The sequence below is a fragment of the Polypterus senegalus genome, chromosome 5, assembly GCF_016835505.1.
Source record: "Polypterus senegalus isolate Bchr_013 chromosome 5, ASM1683550v1, whole genome shotgun sequence".
Classification (NCBI taxonomy): Eukaryota; Metazoa; Chordata; class Cladistia; order Polypteriformes; family Polypteridae; genus Polypterus; species Polypterus senegalus.
In genome coordinates, this window is record NC_053158.1 from 72,495,886 (window position 1) to 72,514,697 (window position 18,812).

Sequence of the window (18,812 nt, forward strand, 5' to 3'; positions counted from 1 at the left end):
TTCACACTCATGAATGCAATTTAATTCATCAGTCTTGTGTTGTCATTATTCAAATATTAGTGTGCTTTTAGGCAAGAAGCATGCATGCCTATTCTGTAATATTGACTTCTATTTAGTAGAATAACTTAGGTTAGGTTACTGAGGTATAGTCTAAGTATTGAAATTAGGCCTTTTACATACATTTGTTTAATAAAAGAAAGTAACATTAATCCATTTTGCAGCTTAGTTAACCAGTCCATGACTTTAAAATTTTTAGCAGTTTAAAGACACATAAGGTGTATTGTTAAAACATCCTGTAAAAAGTATGCAAAAGCAAATTTTACAAAAATATTAGATGAATATTGGCATTCTTTATCAATATATATCTGGTATAAAGGTACTATTAACTAATATTGCGACATCATACTAGTAATATTTGCTCTTACAGATTTTAAAAGAATAAGCTGTCAAGGATTGTATTTTTCATTGTTTTATTTATTTTTTAATAAAACAATATTGCTTGAACACAAAAAATATACAATGTGTGATGTCTTTCTACAGCATGTGATGATAACTGTACAGGAGTACTGTTGAGTGACCTTGATAACATGATGGAAACTCTGAAAGCTGTTAACTTGACAGGTGTCATCCTAGCTCCCTATAACCTTTTGGCTTCTATGGAAAATAACACTAATGAATTAAAGGTGAGGGATGAGATGGCTTCATGTTCAAAATGATACTTAACCCGGGTTGTAAACTTGATTTTTATGTATCCATATTGCAAAACAAAGTTTAATAAACACAATTTTAAGTCTTTTCTCTATCCTTCTATTCTCAGACCCTTATTCATCCTGGCTTGCATCCAGCAGACCTGATAGCCAAAGAAGAAGAGTGGATGCTTGAGATCCTGGAAGATATTAACCAGCTTCATAACAAAGTACTGTTTATGTTTTTTGTGTGTGAACTTGTAGGATGAGAGGTTGCACAGAAATATTTTTTTTCAGAATAATGTTAATTTGTCGATTAGAAGGAAACTTTGTCCCATTACATTTTATTACCATTTACTGAAAAATACAAACATTCCAAATATTACTGGTGAGCAACTGACTTAAAGAAAGACAATACGAATGACAACAACTTAAAAGAAATTGCCTTTTGTAGCACAAATATATCATCTGAGGTTTTATAAAGGTTTTACGTAGCAAGGAGACCTGGGTTCTCTTCTCGGGTCCTCCCTGCGTGGAGTTTGCATTTTTTCTCTGTATCTGTCATGGGTTTCCTCTGGGTGCTCCAGTTTCATCCCACAGTCCAAAGACATGCAGGTTAGGTGCATTGGTGATCCTAAATTGTCCCTAGTCTGTGCTTGGTGTGCGTTTGCCCTGCGGTGGGCTGGCGCCCTGCCCGGGGATTTGTTCCTGCCTTGCGCCCTGTGCTGACTGGGATTGGCTCCAGCAGACCCCCGTGACCCTGTGTTAAGATATAGTGGATTGGATGATGATTGACTGACTTGTATATTGTGGATATCAAAAGGAAGAACCAAAATCAAGATTGCAAACTACCAAAAGACAAGCAGGAACCTGCCCTTGGAATAGCTTCTTTAAGCAGATTAAGAATTTATTTGTGTAGCTTCACACTTAAAATGTGTTGAAAATGTTATGTGAAAGAATGCATCATTTTGTGTTAATAAGATTGCAATTGCTTGTTTCAGACATCACAGTTTTCCATTGATGGGAAGGTACTTGAGAAATTCACTGAAAGGACCTTAAACCAGAGCCAGGAAATTCAGATGTTCATTTTAAAAATCCAGACAGCTGCTGAAGGTATTTTGTGGGCAGGAAGAAAGTAAAATTCATTCATTAATATAAAAAAATACTTTAATCATATATACCACAGCCTAACTGTTTGCAACCTTTTTTTTCCACCCCTCCCAGCTCTTGTGGAATTAGCAAATCATTTAAATGATACTTTGGGGAGTGACGTGGAACTAACAAATAGCACTCAGTTTCAAGATGAAATTTTGCAAGTTCTCCAATTTATGAGAAATAAAGATTTTACACAGCGGCATCAGATCGCAACTAATGAGTTCAAGTAAGCCATTTCTTTTACTTTTGTTTACAATAAAATTGTTAAAGAGCTGGATTTCCATTGTTGCTGTCAGTTTCAGAAACAGATTGGCAAACGTGTTTCACTTCTTGGCTGTTGTCTAAATGTGCTAATTGCCTTGCTGGCTCCATGGCATGCATCAGTACTTTGCTAACTCATTTATCTCTGCAACTAATAGAAAAATTGTTGATTTTAATGGTACATTTTATTGTATTTGATACTGTAGTTTATTTGCCCCCTTTCTCTTCAGCCATATTCTGCACGTTCATCTGAGTTTATTTATTCTTTTATGTGAATTAAAGAGCCCCACATTCCTTTTTGCTTACCACTGGGAAATTTGTGTTGCTGGCTTTGTGAGTGCTTGAGTGTTGATTAAATGACACCACATTCAAGTTTACTTCTTGTCTTGTGTCTGGTGCTTCAATGATAGACTGCATCGCCCCTTGACCCTGAATTAGCTAAGTGATTCAGTAAACAAAACAGTCAGATGTTTTAGAGATCATGCTCTACTGAGGCAGATCTGCTGGTCATAGAAGAAAAGATTGTGTAAGAACCTAAGCAGAAAAGGTCCTGGAGGGAACTTTATGGGGACACTTTCCCTTAGTCATGTATACTTTGCCAAATTAGAGTAACCAATTAGCATAAGGTGCATATCTTTTAAATGTGAAAGAAAACCAGCAGAGTGTAACTACAGCCCACAGTACTTTTGAGATGAATCACATAGCATGCACAACATTATGTCAACGGCAACAAAGTAAGTCACAAAACATCCATCAGATAGATGTTAATAGATTCTAGACGCAGACCTCCAAAGCTCCACTGAGAATGTTGTTAGTGTTGCGTTGTATGTCTGCTTACATTATGGTCAAGATTAGGGTTGTGAAAAGGTTATCTGACTCAAATAATGACAATTGTCATATAAACTAACTGACATAAATACAATGTTGAGACATAAATTAGAGAACATTTCATTAATTACATTGTGGGCGTTATTTGATTGATGTTATAGGTATTGCAGGCTACAGTTAGAATTATCTCAAGAAAACTGGAGTATCTAATCCACCCAGGGATTGGGAGAACTTGTAACATCTGCAGAGGCACTGACCGCCATGACTCAAATACAGCTATCTAGAGTAGTTATACCATGTTTGCCCTGGTATAAGTAACACATCTCTTATTCATTTGGACACATCCTCCAGCCCTTACAAAGTCAGTGTTTGAAAGGTTACTTTACAGGTATGTTATTAGGAGTAATTAGTCAGTGATATCTTTAAGACTTATATGCTTCTCTGTCGTGTCTGGCTCAAGCACAGTAGGTATATGCTTAATGCCCACCTCAGTTTCTCGTCCATGTGTCACAGTGCTGTGTAAGCACATGCACACTTCACTTTTAATTTTGTTCTACCCTTAAGAGACCATTCTAACACTTAATTATCACGTCAGTTCAGTGTGCTATTCAAATGTTTATGAGCCTATGATTTACAGTGAAATAGTATATATTTAGTACTGCCAGATCTTTATTGTAACACAGGGTGTGGGGCTTTTCATGACAGCATTAAATGCAGAACAGTGGCCAGCTATATTAGTCTACCACATAACACCTATAGTCATAATTGAGAAAACTGGATTCATTTTCATATTCAATATTTTACACAGAGACTTACATGCAACAAACTGAACCTAGATTCCTTTGGCTAAAAGGTAAACATTTTAGGATCAGTGCCAACTTGCCCCAGAGTGTAATATACATAATGCCAGGTATAAACTGAGAAAAAAATATTCATATTTCTACAAAAAGTAAAATTTGGTTAATATAAACCTGTCCATCCTATGATCTTATTAGAAATTTCAGTGTCGATATTTGGTAAATTAACAGCATGCCAGGAAACTGCCCGATCCCTCTATAGGCAATATAGTGTCTTCCTGTTGCCCTAACATCCCTTTTCCATAGTCTTTCCTTAGAAAAATTAGTGAACCTCAGAATGGATTATATATATATCAATAAATATATCAATGAAACATCTAAGTATTTGTACATTACATATGATGATGAAGTCAAATTACAGTCTTTATCTATTTACCAGTGCAAACATGCAGTTCACTTGGTAGTCATGTTGGGCACATTTCACTAATGTACATTACTATCCAAGAACTATGCTTATTATTTGAAAACATACTAGCTTGAGCTCATTAGAGTGCTTTAGTTATGAGATATCAGTATACTACGATCCCATTCAAGGTTAAATCCTGGATTCCCCCAGATCTCCGAATTGGGTTAACTAATTTAATGGTGGAAGGATGGATGGAAGAATTAAGTACGTTGTCTGTGTCAATAAACCTGCAAAGGTGAGATGTGTGAGGTTATTTGGTTGTTTTTGGAAACTTAATATGTTTCAGATTATTGTAAACTTCCTATTATACTGATATCTGATAATCAGATCAGGGATTTAGCATTGTTTGTCTATAAATACTTTCCATTTACCAAATTTGCTCATCTGGTTCCTCAAGTGGTTGGTGTACTGATTTATCTTTTGTTCGTCATTTGATTGTACTGTATTTAAAATGGAAGATAGTTGCTTTTACTGCTGTTGCATGCTGACATTTGCTTCTTCACAGTGCTGCTGAAGCATTGCTGTTGCAGATCCAGAGGGAGCTTATGAAACTGTGGAAAGAAACGGATGAACTGAAAACAAAAATCAGTCTCACCCTATCTGATCATACCAGTAAATTGTTGGACTCCCAGCTTCTAGTGTACAGTGCGCAAAATATTTCTGTTGAGACCATCCGACTTCTTAAGGCCACATCAAGCAATATGGAACACATTAATGTAAGTTGCTATTAACTACAGCTTATCTTCAGTCTCCAGAAAAAGAAGTTATAGTTTAGCTGCTGGTGAATTCTTAGAAAACATGCAGAAACAAACCTAGATATCATTTCATTATTTGTACCATATGTCCTGTTTTAGTATTGCTATTGAATTAGCATTTTGTGGACAAATACTGTAGTTTCTTAGTTGTTACAGCTTGCATTCCCATAGTAGAAAAAGAGAATCAAAATATGTTGTAGCTCAGTTGTTTCTTCATACAATAAGTAGGAGAAGGATGTAACAAGCAGGGGCTGTGACACAACCATCATTAAAACATATTGATTAAATCTAATATTACATGTAAAATTTGCACCTGCTTTGTGTCTGGTGTAGACAGGTTGAACTCCTGTAATGAACTAGGAATATTCAAAAAATGGACAAATAGATAGATTTATTGTATATATGTTTGAAGGATTAGAGGCTTACATCCTTGTGTGACGCTTCAGTGTTACAGAAACAGGTCATTTTTAGAGTTTAAACTATAAACCTAAACTGTGCATGCTTATGAGAAAGTCTACATGCTGACAGAATCCATATGAACGTTGGAAGATCCTGCCATCTATGTTCAGACAGTGGACAGACTGGGATTTGAGGTCAGGATAATGGGTTAGTGAAACTGTAGCACTAAACACTACTCCACCATATCATCAATACATACCTTGATTCTGGTCCTATCAATATTTAGTTTTAATTGCTTTGGGAATGCCATTAATAAAGCAAATCCAAGCGTGTAGTAGTTTGGTTAGGGTTGTATAAATGGTTATAAATGGGTATAAATGGTATAAGTGGTTGTATAAATTAAATCTGCTGCTTCAGTTTCTATAAAATCAGGATGAGGACAGATATTGTAACCCCATTTTCCCCTCTCATTTTCTCCAAATGACACGCTCATTTATAAAAAAAATTGATCTGGCATGGGGTCATGCAACTTTTGGTCAGTTGTTATGCAATGACCATATTATTACTTTATGAAAAAGTTGGCACCTAGTAAAACAGACCATGTGGTACTAATCTTATAATACATGAGAAGCAAGGGCCCATGTTTAAGCTTCACTTGAACTACTTACTCTCCATATGTCCGTGGGCTTGACTTCTAGATCAATGTCAAAATCAACAGGTCCTGTGCAAGACAGTTTTATTTGGACTTGCAGTCCCATCATTTCTTCAGTTTTCTGAATTCACTTCTTAAATTGAAGTTGATCTTAGTTGAAAAGCTAGTCAAAATATTTAGTATTACAGTGTACATGTACAGTTATTTTAGTCGCTACGTACCATTATGTATGTCTTGGGACTACAAGGTGAACCCAAATGAAAATAGGAAGAGTGTGCAAATTTAAAAATGGTAATGGCCTTCTGTAATAGATAAAGTGTGTTCTATTTTATTTTATCTTTAATTTAAAATAAATTTTAAAAATAAATTATTATGCACACCTATTATTATTATTATTATATAGCTAACATGTTTCCCAAAGTAACTGAAAATTCACAGCTAATCTTATTGCAAGAGACATGGAAAATTAATTTTCATTCTTGGGGGTTATGTGCCTATCTTAATCACCAGTTCACATTGCCTGACTATATGTTGAAGCATGACCACCAGTTATAGCTATATTTATAAAATTGATGTTGTACTGATTAAAAATCACCTCCAGTTTTCAGTTTTTACCAGTCCAAAATTTTGTGTATCTTATTTGTTCCTTATTGACATATACATACATTCTTTGATTTGATTAACATTATAAACCATCAAAATGACAGACCATCTCCTGAAGAAGATTTGTGTACTGTATATGTTAATAATTTGACATACAGTGTTATACCTGTTAAATAAGAAAACTATAATTTTTAATCAATTCATTCGTTTTCTTATTGGAATACAGACCTTTGGAGTTGGGGAAGGGAATGTGGATTTTATATACAAAAATCACAGGACACATTTCCTTATACAATCACGTTGGACCAGTTTAATTACCACAGTTAACATAAATTATATCTTGTTGGCATAAACTGCAATATAAAGGAAAAAAAAATAAAGCTGGACATAAAGTGCAGAGGATTCAGGAGTTTTGAGGCAGCAGTTCTAACTTCTTCCCCACTGTGTCAGCCTTTGTTTAGTATAATTTAAAGTGTAAATTCCAAAGAATTCTTGAATTACCATAATAATGTAAATGCGAACATTAATTTTATTTTAATTCTTTTCATTTTTATTACTATTTAATTTAATATTGTTTCTTTGTATCAGTATACTGCTGCTGGATTATGTGAATTTCCCCTTGGGATTAATAAAGTATCTATCTATCTATCTATCTACAGTATCTATCTAATACTTCAATGTAAAGATTTCTGTCTTTTCAGCAAGAATGGTTGGAATCTTCATTAGAAATAAAAGGTGTACTTTTTAAGCATTATATATCAGTTTTAAACATGTAATTAGTTGATGTAATGTTGCAGTTCAAAAGTAGATGTAGATTTCTTTTATTGCCCTCTGAGTCTGTCTGTAGTTAGGAGTGTTATATAAGAATGATTTAAACATAATCTTGTTTTGCCTTTCTGTCCTTCATACCCTACCAAAAGCCAGGTATTTCTGTCTGTCTGTCGTGTCAGGTGTCTGACTGTATATTTCTGCTACTCTGATGCTTATGCTGTATAATACCTTTACCAAGATATCAATAGCAACAATATCATTTTTTATTGCCTATAGGTTAAAGGACAGGAGACCATTAACAATGAGCGTCTGGCTGCAAATACAACAGAAGATGTGCAAGCATTGTTGTCTGATGCATTTAACATTACTGAAGATGTCATTAATGGAACGTCTGTAAGTTCCCTCATTTCAGAAAGTCAAAAACCAATGCATACCGTAGATACTCGCCTATTAGTGGATCTCGCAGATAAGTCGAGTGTATTGTTTAAGCCGAAAATTCTGAAATTTGTTATGACCCGTGTATAAGTCGAGGGTAAAGCTTGACAGCCTATCAAATTCTTTGAATTTCATAATTATACCCAATGTACCTAGGCCCAGACTTTCAACATTTTAATCTTTGAAGAATTTTAGTAAGCCAAAACTAAAACTCCAAAAACATTTTTATTCATTTACTTACAGTTAGAATATTTCAATTAAATTCGTATTCAAATCCCTCGCATATAATAAAGAGGCCCTAAGTGTCTTCTTCAAATCCTTCAAAGTCTGACTCTTGTTGGGATCAGAGCTTAAAATAGCAGCCTGACATCCCAATTATACTGAATGTGGGATGTGGGTGGAGTTGTCGGGGTTTTGGGGGGTGGAGTTTTGGGATTGAGTGTTTGTTGATGGCGTGGTGGGGCTCTTGTGTTTTTGGTCTCTGTTAAGCTAATACAGGCACCTTAAACAGAAGGAGATAATAAAGTCAACCATTGAGCAGTCAAGCCTTGTGTGTCACTCCCTGCTGTAAATTAGGAGAAGGGAACTCAGGGACAGGGTTTTACCCCAGAGCATGTTGCTCTGGTCCTGGAGCTTCACACCACTGGACACGAAGAAGGAGAAGCTCCCCTTCACCCGACCACGGTCCGAAGACAGGCAGGAAAGGTAACACTGGGGACTCGTCCGGGATTATTCCTGCCAGCACTAGTGAGTGACACGAAGCTTGTAAAACTGAAAGAAAATTGGTGCATTCTCTCAGTGGAGTGTGTAACTAGGAAACTGTGAATGGCGACAAAACTATGGGCAGACGCTGACCTGGAAGCAGAGTTTTCCAAAGCCACCGCAATTAGCACCAACCCCTTTAGGACATCGCCCACGCAAGAGGAAACTATGTCCCACCATTTTCCACTAGTAAACTGGGAGAAAAGTGTTGAGGATGGGATTGTCGGACGCGAACGTGAGCGCCATTGTAACCCTTTTGTACAGACGCCGTGGACCGAACTCCGAGAACATGTGGACTTGGTCGCTATAAAGCCTGAACTGTTTTGTGAAGAGTATTACTCAGCGATTCGACCGCACACCTCCGGTACCAATCCGTTTATTTTGTATGTAACAAACGAAGATCGAGACCCATTCATTGATATTGCACTTTAAAAGCCGGTACACCTTATGGTCCGAAATACTGTATGTTTCTGGTTACCGGCATCTACTGGCAGCTAATGATATGTTTGTTATCCACAACCTGCAAAAGCTAATGCTCAAATTCAAGTGCGGTATTTCACAGTTTAAAGAATTATTTAATGAAATTAGTGTTGCCCCGTGAATAAGTCGACTTTGTGTTTTTGAATGAATTTTAAGGCATACATTTTTCGACTTCTACATGAGTATCTACGGTAGTTTAAAGAGTGAGAAGTTAGACCTTTTTAATTATTAATTTAATGTTAAAAATCACCTTTCTGAGTATAGCACTGTTTTTTAGAAGCATCATGGCACAGGATTTTAAAGGTACAGGTTTTAAACTAATACATAGCATAATTTTAAATATTTAAAATATTAATATGTACTATCTTCAGCAATTGGTTGTATTAAGTTAAAGTAGTTAAGAAGTTGCAGGTGATTTTTGGGTGAAATATTATTAGAAAAATTATAAAACCTTTTATGGTCTTTTTCAACTCTCACTATTCAGGCACAGCTCTAATTCACCTCAAATACAGTATTGGGCATATATTCCTATGAGCTTTTAATTCTCAGAGATTTTGATTCTTTTATTAAAAACTACTGCTTGGAGCTTGCTAAGTTGGATGACTATTTTCTTCAGTGAGCATTCCAAAATGTACTTTCTTTTCATTATATAACACAATGTTTAAGCATCACTAAAGTTTTTAGTTCTGTTCATGTTTTCCTTCAGCATTTAGAGGAATACATCGATGAAGTAGAAATCTGGAATCCAATGCTACGAAAACATGTTGATAACCTTGTCATGAATATGTCAACAAGAGGAGTACTTGACTTGGTGTTCAAGGCTGAAGACCATGCTGCTGGGCTGAAGAAACTGGCAGAGTCTCTTCACAAGTCAGTGTAAATTAATACAAATGTTATTGTATGCTATTTTGATACAAAGTAACTGTTTGTATTTGTGTATTTTTATTTTGTTTACTTAATAAATGCAAAAGAAAACACACCAGAATAGCTGATCAGTGAATCTGCGTATTTCAAATTTATGGTGATGGGAAACTTAGCATACATTAGCATCAGACATAAATCAATAACCAAGCCCAAATATGACACCAGTCTATCGAAGGAAATAACACCACTCACAGACCAATAATGAATCATGTATCTATGGAATGTATGAGGAAAAGGAGCACATGTAATCCAAATTAACACTGCAGAATTTGCAATGGGCGCCTCGCAGTTAGGAGACCCGGGTTCGCCTCCCGGGTCCTCCCTGCGTGAAGTTTGCATGTTCTCCCTGTGAACTGGGAACACCGGTTTCCTCCCACAGTCCAAAGACATGCAGGTTAGGTGCATTGGTGTTTCTAAATTGTCCCTAGTGTGTGCTTGGTGTGTGTGTGTGTGTGTGTGTGTGTGTGTGTGTGTGTGTGTGTGTGCACACCCTACGGTGGGCTGGCGCCCTGCCAGGGTTTGTTTCCTGCCTTGCGCCCTATGTTGGTTGGGATTGGCTTCAGCAGACCCCCGTGACCCTGTAGTTGGGATATAGTGGGTTGGATAATGGATGGATGGAATTAACAATGGTTAGTCAACAGTGCTAACCACTACACCGTTATACTACCCAAGAAGAATTGGTATTTTGTTATACAGGTTGAACATTCCTAATCTGAAACTGCAAAATCTGAAGTACTCCAAAACCTAAAACATTTTGAGTGCCAACATGACGTTGCCTGTGTTGCCTCTAATTTTTATTAATCTGCTGAGCATATGTGAACAACATCTGTGCATACTATAAATATATTTATTCATTATAAGTGGGGTTCTACTGTTCCCCCATAAAGAATTGAGTGCCTCAAATCTACAATCAGTGACGTGCGGTGAGGTTCATACCTGGTGAGGCACTGACTCCTTCAGAGTCAGATTTACAAATACATGAACTCAAAGCAGTAGCCTATTCACATTTCAGTTGGCAGCTTGCACATTGACTACTGATTATGTTTCATATCTTATCAGCATTCTTTACACACACATAGGTAAGGTACATATTTAACATCAGGCTTCGTCCTGTTCCACCCGGCTCTAGCTCTCGAATGGAGGGAGGCAGCCCCTTTTATATCCACCCAGATGTGCTCCAGGTGCCTTCCAGTGAGCTCCTGCTGGCACTCCCTGGTGTGGCGGTAGTGCCGGCTGTGCACCTGGAAGCACTCTGGGTGTCCCTGATCTACTTCTCCCCAGCACTTCCGGGTGTGGCGGAAGTGCTGAGGGCCAGGGCTCCTCAGGCATCTGGGTGCCCCCTGGCAGTGACCACAGGCCCCTGTAGGGTTGAGCTTCCATGCTCCTTTCCCGTGGTCCCCATAGCCACCAGGGCGGTTGCCCCTTCATGGTCTGGAGGAGGCTCATATCCCTCCTCCGGTCCTTCCAGGCATCCTAGCTTGGTACCACCCCGAACCGCTCGCCACAAAGTATAGAGTGGTGTGCATAAAAAATATGGCTTTTAATTTTGACCTTAATTATATTTAGTGGTTTTAAAAGCGTTTAATTCTGATGTTTTAATCACTTTTAATACAGACTGTTCACCAAAAGGATAACAAGAAAAACAAAAGAATATTTTATTTAAGGTCAAAATTTAGTTTTTAAATATTGGACTGTTTCTTAGTCTGATCCCATTTTTTATAAAATTGAAAACCGTTTATGGTCTTACCTTTATTTGTAAATGAAGTCCAAGCGCCTATCCTTCTCCACGAAAGTACTCCTTATTTTCCTTTAGTTTTAAAAATCTTAATCTTCCATTTTGGCAGTCAGTCAGAACAAAGAATTAAAATAAACAGACCACTGCAGTGTACTTGACTTTCTGATATTGCTAACTTATTGGCGCCCAGAGCTTCTGCGTAGAAGAACAGCAGCAACAAGCACCTGTTGGGCTCACATCTGCCCCCTTCAGTGTGGAACGGTATCGGCTGCCTCACCTTGTACCTTTTCACTGCATTTTTATGTCCGATAAGCAAGACTAAATATGTCACACACATTCATTAAAGATATTAGCCTGACTGTGGAAAGTCAGGGTGTATAATAAATGTTTCTGCAAACATTATATTGGCGACATACAGAGAGACAGCAACAGGTACACGCCAATTGCCTGCATCAACCTAGTGTGTGAGGTGAGGGGGAGTGCAGTCTGAGGTGAGGCGAAGCTTGTCACTGCCATACCTTGCGTTTCTCCCCTGTATTTGAACAGAAAATGCGCCAATTCAGCGATTTTGACTATAAAAATTAATGGAATCATACAGAAAACAAATTTATAGCACAGACCAGTGGACAAATTTATTTTATGTTATCATTATTAGTTGTTTTACTTTTCATGATAACAGGTGAGGCTCTGCCTCCCCTGGCCGCACTTCCCAGACTACAATACACGAAAAACAAGGGGGTTTGAGGGGGTACGGTGGCACAGTTGTTCCTCCATGAAACACCATGAAGCTAGGTCAAACAATATAGATAACCAATGTTGGGGTCCAACAGATACTGTGTTGGGGAGCAAAACAATAACACCTGCACAGCAGTTTTAAAAGTGCTTTGCAGAACCCAGCTTTTTGGATCAGATTTCCATTCTAGTCATCCTCTATGAAATACCTTAAGTCTTCATTAAATAGATGCACAGTTGTATGCTAGTGTAACGTATGAGATTCATAGATCAAAGTGAATTCCAGGCACTGTGAGGCAGCAGTGCAACTCATTGTGCTTCTCTGTTGTAGTTCAAAGGATGTCACTGTGATTTATTTAAAGCTCTGCCATTCAACATTTGGATTGCAAAAATGATGCATCAATCCACCTTACAGTCTTATGCTCAATTCCCATCTAGAGTGTCTGCTGTGTCAAGTTTTAAGGTCTCTCATTTCCTTGTGGGTTACCTGTTTCTTCTCAAAGACAGAAGATATTCTGTTACAATGGTGATATGAAATTGGTAGAAGGACAATTATAGTTGCTGCTTTATGTTTGATTGTGTTTAGATGCCATTCTTTACCACCATCATGCATTCTTTTGACTTGGTGTTGATCTAGTTCATACTGCAGTGTTAATGTTACATCTCTAGAGCAGTACCATTTTTACCTTTATATAAATCATTGAACCTGCACCATATTAATTTATTTGTAAAGTTGTCTCTGATATTAGTCTTTGGAGGTTTGCTCAGTCATGCTCTCATTGCAGTTTTTTTTAACTTGTAGTGCTCTTGAGGATGTAAGGAATGTTTCAGTAAATGCAACAACTGCAGTCCATGCAAACTTGAACATCAAAAATAACATAGAGGAAGCAGAGAGAAACGCAGAACAAGCTAATAATACTGTGGCTGTTGTGCTAGATCTGGTAAAGGTACTGCTTGTTTTTAAAAGTAATTTTTTCAAATAAATTTGGTTATTCTTTTTATCTCTTACATGAATTTTGTGAGAAAATGTTAAATTAACACTTTATACAATTTATATTTATGACACTGATCATTTAGCTTCCAAATCTGATTGATTAAACATTTTACATTTTACTTTAAAATTGTCAAGTTATTCTAATCTGCATACTGACATAATGTGATTTACCTGGCTAGAGGAGAAAATAAAAATATTTCCTTTAGTATCGTAACATTTTAGAAAACATTTACGCTATGATTCCTGTTAATGAAATGATGATTTTTCTGTTAACATGTCTTATATTTATATAAAAATATAATCAGTTATTTAAAAATGAAATGTATTTATATAAGCATAACAGAACAATCACTACTTTCAAAGGTCTTTCACTAAGCTGCAACAATGGAGTTAATGAGATTTAGAACTTCGAATGTGCACAGGAACTAAAAACATAAGTGGTAACAAAATGTTGTCTCTGTTTCAGTCACAGTTCAATGAAGAATCTTTAAATGACAGTGGAATTCAGTCACTGCACCGTAGTTCCAAATTTCTGAATGAAGCAAAAAATCTCAACATCAAGACTGATGGTAATACCCTGCCTTCTAAATAAATCAATTAATCTGTTTTATCTAAGTTTTATACATGATGTCTTATAATGAAACTAACTTCAAAATGAAAAATATTTTTTTTGTTTTTCTACTTAAATACAGTCTAAATTGAGAAGACTATCAGGTTTAAAGGTCTTGCCATGTTTATGTAATAATGTGAGCCTTTTACTTAAATGTCTCCTACAGATTAGTGACAGCAGTATAGTACCAAAGAGAATAAACACACTATTTATCAAAAACAAGGACAGACAATATGTCCAGGAACTACGCATACATTTGGCAGTATGATTTTGAGTGGCCATATAAACAATTGATAAAAGCTGAGTCCAAAATCCAGTAATGTGAGTGCTAATGATCCTATACCATTAACCAGCACTAAGGGAAGGAAGCAAATGCACAAGATGGCTGAGGGTTTATCATACTTTTTACTTTCCTAAGGTAGCATGTGACATACTTGGTCTGTACAGACTTCACTATCCTCTGTAGTACTTTGTAGCTGAGCTGCGCAAGTGCTGAACCAGAATGTCATGCAGCTAGAAAGTATACCTAAACCTGTAGATGTTGGCAAGCTTCAATAGAGAGATTTGTAATTACTCCAGATATCTGAGGAGGTAAAGGAGATAGCTATCATTAAGAAAGTTGAGATTTGCTGTGCCAATTTCAGGTCCTCAGTGAGGATTACTCCAGTAAAATTAGAGCTGCTAACCCTCCTCTCAGCATTGCCTTTTTTGTACTGTAAACGGAAATGCCGTCTGTCTTCTGCTTCCAGAACTCTTATGACCATTTCCTTATTTTTGCTTAAATTAAGAGAGTGATTATTTTCCTTACTCTGCTGTTAGAATTTTCTCATCCCCATAAGCTTTCTTGTCATTTCTGGGATTCAAGCCTATTATGGGGGTGTCCTCAGCAAAGGTAGTGATTGAATTGGAGTTGTTTAGCTGCACAATCATAGGTGAAGGAAGGGTATGGCACGGGACTTAGTATACAACCCTGTAGGGCTCCTGTGTTGAGCAACAGTGTAGCAAAAATGATGCTGCCCATCTACACAAGCTGGGGTCTTCTAGTTAGCAAGATCTTGGCACTGTCACATATTCAGAGTGCTTTGTTATCAGCTTTCATGGCACAACAGTTTTACTAATGAGTTATACCCTATAGATCAAGCAGGTTTAATACATAAGTGTGCTAGTGCCTAAGCTGTTTGGAATATTAAGTTAAAGGTTTACAACAGTAGTCTGTTAAACCAAAACATCACAATGGGAGTGAGTCGCACTGGTTTGTAGTCACTAAGACAGCCAACTTTGACAGAGGAATAATTGGTTTTAAAAGAAGGCATTAAAAATAACTGTGATAAAAGACAGCTAATTGGATGCTGCAGATTTGTAAAATGTGTCTTTAAATTTCATTTTAACCTAATGCCTTATGGACTTTTAAATATCTTCATTTCGTCATCCAGAATTAATCATGTGATAATGGAGGCACTCTCATGGGAAGGATTTTTTATCATGGAAAATAATTGTAACATTAAATTCATCCAAGAGAGAAAATGTGGATGCAAATGGATTAGAGTTTAGTTTATAATCTGTAAATATCTGTATGCATCAACACCTTTTTACGTACATTACAAATGCTACTTTGTTCATTTTTCAGTGTACCTCACTAATGGCTTTTAGTAACTTTAATTGTTCTCCTGAGCCTGTATCTGCTTTTCTTGTATGCTTAATGTCATTGATCTGAAATTCATTTTTGAGAACATTCAGTAAATTACAAAAGTTTCGGAAGATCCTCAGTTTCTAATTAGTAGCTGAACAGATCACTTCAGGTAATCATCCATATGACAGTTGCATGCTCATGCAGATATGATAGCTAATCTTTAAATATGTCACAGTTGAATATAAACAATTCCTCAATATTTTCTGTATTGATATAGTCCAGCACTGAATATCTTTTGCTACTGACTCTTCATGCTTCAGTCTAGGTTTGTCACCTGGAATCAGAAGTACTGAGATTGCACTGTGTAGTGCAATGCTGGTGTTGGCTTATGGATGGGTGTAAATGGCAACAAAAAAAAAAAAAACTAAAGAAGTATCTGGGAAGGTAAAAAGATAGCCCTTGATCATTAAGTTCTCCAGATCAGTTGGGCAAATATTTGAGACAATTTTAACTCCGTATTAACATAAGACTGTTGCCACTGCAACTGCTTTTACCCGGCATTTCACTTAAGTCTACAGCAGATAGAAAAACCATCTATCTGTGTCAAAGTGGCACAGGGGTCAGCCACAGGCAGTTACCAATGTTTGTTTGTGAGGCTGGCTTTTCTCTGATATATCCTAATTTGTTATCCAATCAGTGAACTTTGGTCATAAAAATGCTGGGTAGAAGAGGTCAATGAATGTGTTGTTTTGTCTTAGCTGTATTCCATTTTTTATCCTCCTTTCCTGGATCTCTTTATCCAGATGTTCCCAGTTTAGTCATGATCATTGTGTTGGCTATAGATAATGGATGATAACAGCTATGTATTTAACAGACTAAAAGCTGAATCATTTATACTTACTCTGTTGTTTAACAATTCATATATAATACCCAAGGAAGATGACTACATAAATTTATCAAAACTCCAAGGACCAAAATACAACAGGTTGCTACTTTCAGGTGCCTTGGTATATATACTGTATTTTAAAACTAATTCTAGTTCTCTCCCCATCAACCTATTTTTGTAGATTTTCTTCAGAAATTAATGTTTTTCATGTTTCTTTTGACTGTGTTTCTTTGACTACTTTTTCTCATTTAGCTATAGGAAAAATAAAATAAAATACAAAATTCTGGCAAAGATACAGTAGCCCTCAAGTCTTGGATTTTCTTACTCAAAAATGCAAAGGCTAAACAGAGCAGTAGTCCAACACTAAAAGAAATAAGACCTGGATTTAATCTAGCACTGAAGATGCAGTGATGACAGATATTCCTTAGTTGAATGAAGTATTTTTTTTTAAATTAACAGCTTGAACACATGAATTCACATGGTTTAGGCCTTGTGTAGGCCTTTCATTTTGGGTCAGACAGGAAAGACTTTTGTAAACATTTTACAGTCACACTTACTTTGGGTTCAGCCCAAATCTGACACCACTAACGCACAATTATATAAAGTACCGTATGTCAATACTTTATATTAAGTCTCTCTTATTCCAGTGTACTGACACTGTAGGTGCTTGGTGATTGCTTGCCTAATTTACAGTGCCTATGCATTATTTATATAAACATGTAGAATACACACACACACATACTGTATATATATATATATATAATATTGTTAATTATAGGGCTGCTTATTAATAGCCGTTATTGTATGAGATTAACATGTTAAAATTTCAGTGATTAACTTTTTTTAACGTGACACCTAAATGTGTTAATTAAATCTAGGTAATTTGGCCTTGCTTCATTCATAGGGAGTGGAAGAAACAATGTCTGGTAAAATTTTTCACCTAGTTGCAATGCTACAGAATTCCTGTCTCTACACTGTGCAATTGTGTCCGCTTTAACCTTGTTATTGTTATCCCTGAGATCACGTGTTTACCACTAGCCACATGCACACCTTTCTTTCCCCCTGAGTTTCCTCCTCTCCAATGAACAGCAGCTGCTGATGCAGCGCTTGCAGCAGCAGGAGGAGCAGGATATGGGCTGTCAGAATGTGAAATATATAAAGAAGAAAGCAATTTGTCATGTTAATGACCGTTCTTCAGAAATGGCCAGTGACTACATTACAGAGTAGATTCTAGTACTAGTGATAGTGAAGCATATTCTGACGCTTCTTCTGAACATGTTTGGTGTAACAACAGCTTTGGATAACTTTCAAAGCTGCTATTCACTGATCTCCATGGTGCAAAACAGAGTCATCAGATATTGTGAATATACGTAGCTGCCAGAATATTCTTTTAATCTCCCTTTTTTTTCTGTCTCTCTCTCTCAGAGTAGATGGTTGAAGTGTCAGACTCATTGTTATTATTACATGATTTTTATTCAGCTTGCTCTTTCTGTTTGTCCTGGTCAAATTTTGCAGTTGATATACACCTAGGATGTGTACATTAATTTTGTCAAATTTAAATTTCCCTCAGTGCGCAGTGGACATTGTGTTCATGAGTGTTAGTTACTGTTATTACTTTTTATGGGTTTGTGCACTGATAACTTTGATTTCAAAAGTGGAAAAAAAGTGTTGCTACTACCTGCAGATTCTGTTTATTTATAGCCTTGTTTTTCAATATATTCATTTTTGTTGGTTTAAAATGTGTTATTACCTACTGCTTAATGGCTGCTCAAAATTTAAATTTAAAGAAAAAAAAATTCTATAATCATGATTTTCCCTTCTTTTCTTTGAAATATAGGTCTTATGAATGAGTTAAATGGTCTCAAAGAACAAGTGGAAGAAATTCGAGGAAACGCTGAAAATATTACCAGAGCCTTCAAGAAACCCTTAGAACTTATAAATAGCTTGCCAAAGAGTAAGTTAAAACCACTTCCCAACATTCATAGAAATTTTTTGGAAACAATAGTAGGATTTTCCATTTAATGTAATTAAAATGTAATTTAATGTGTCTTTAGTGTTTTTGTTGTAGTTTATTTTTCTGTGTTTTTAAAACATAGTGCTTAATCCTAAAGACAGAGTGAACAAAATATCACGTGTAGAAACAATGCAAAATCAAAGCTATAAAGTAAATACAAAGAAACCAAAGTGAAACCTGTTCATGTACTCTTAGGAATCCTTTAATAACCCAAAACAGCAAAGTAATTTCCTCTGT

General features: G+C 36.3%; 1 protein-coding gene across 1 annotated transcript in view; it reads left to right on the top strand.

Annotated features, from left to right (window-relative positions):
• Nucleotides 1-18,812, top strand: part of lama1 (laminin, alpha 1) — a 186,861-nt gene that overhangs the window by 131,433 nt on the left and 36,616 nt on the right. Inside the window, exons 33-42 of the mRNA XM_039754802.1 lie at nucleotides 541-683; nucleotides 818-916; nucleotides 1,688-1,799; nucleotides 1,911-2,067; nucleotides 4,699-4,909; nucleotides 7,650-7,766; nucleotides 9,757-9,920; nucleotides 13,244-13,388; nucleotides 13,902-14,004; nucleotides 18,399-18,515. Coding sequence (XP_039610736.1) covers nucleotides 541-683; nucleotides 818-916; nucleotides 1,688-1,799; nucleotides 1,911-2,067; nucleotides 4,699-4,909; nucleotides 7,650-7,766; nucleotides 9,757-9,920; nucleotides 13,244-13,388; nucleotides 13,902-14,004; nucleotides 18,399-18,515 — 1,368 coding nt within the window. The remainder of the gene's footprint in view (nucleotides 1-540; nucleotides 684-817; nucleotides 917-1,687; nucleotides 1,800-1,910; nucleotides 2,068-4,698; nucleotides 4,910-7,649; nucleotides 7,767-9,756; nucleotides 9,921-13,243; nucleotides 13,389-13,901; nucleotides 14,005-18,398; nucleotides 18,516-18,812) is intronic.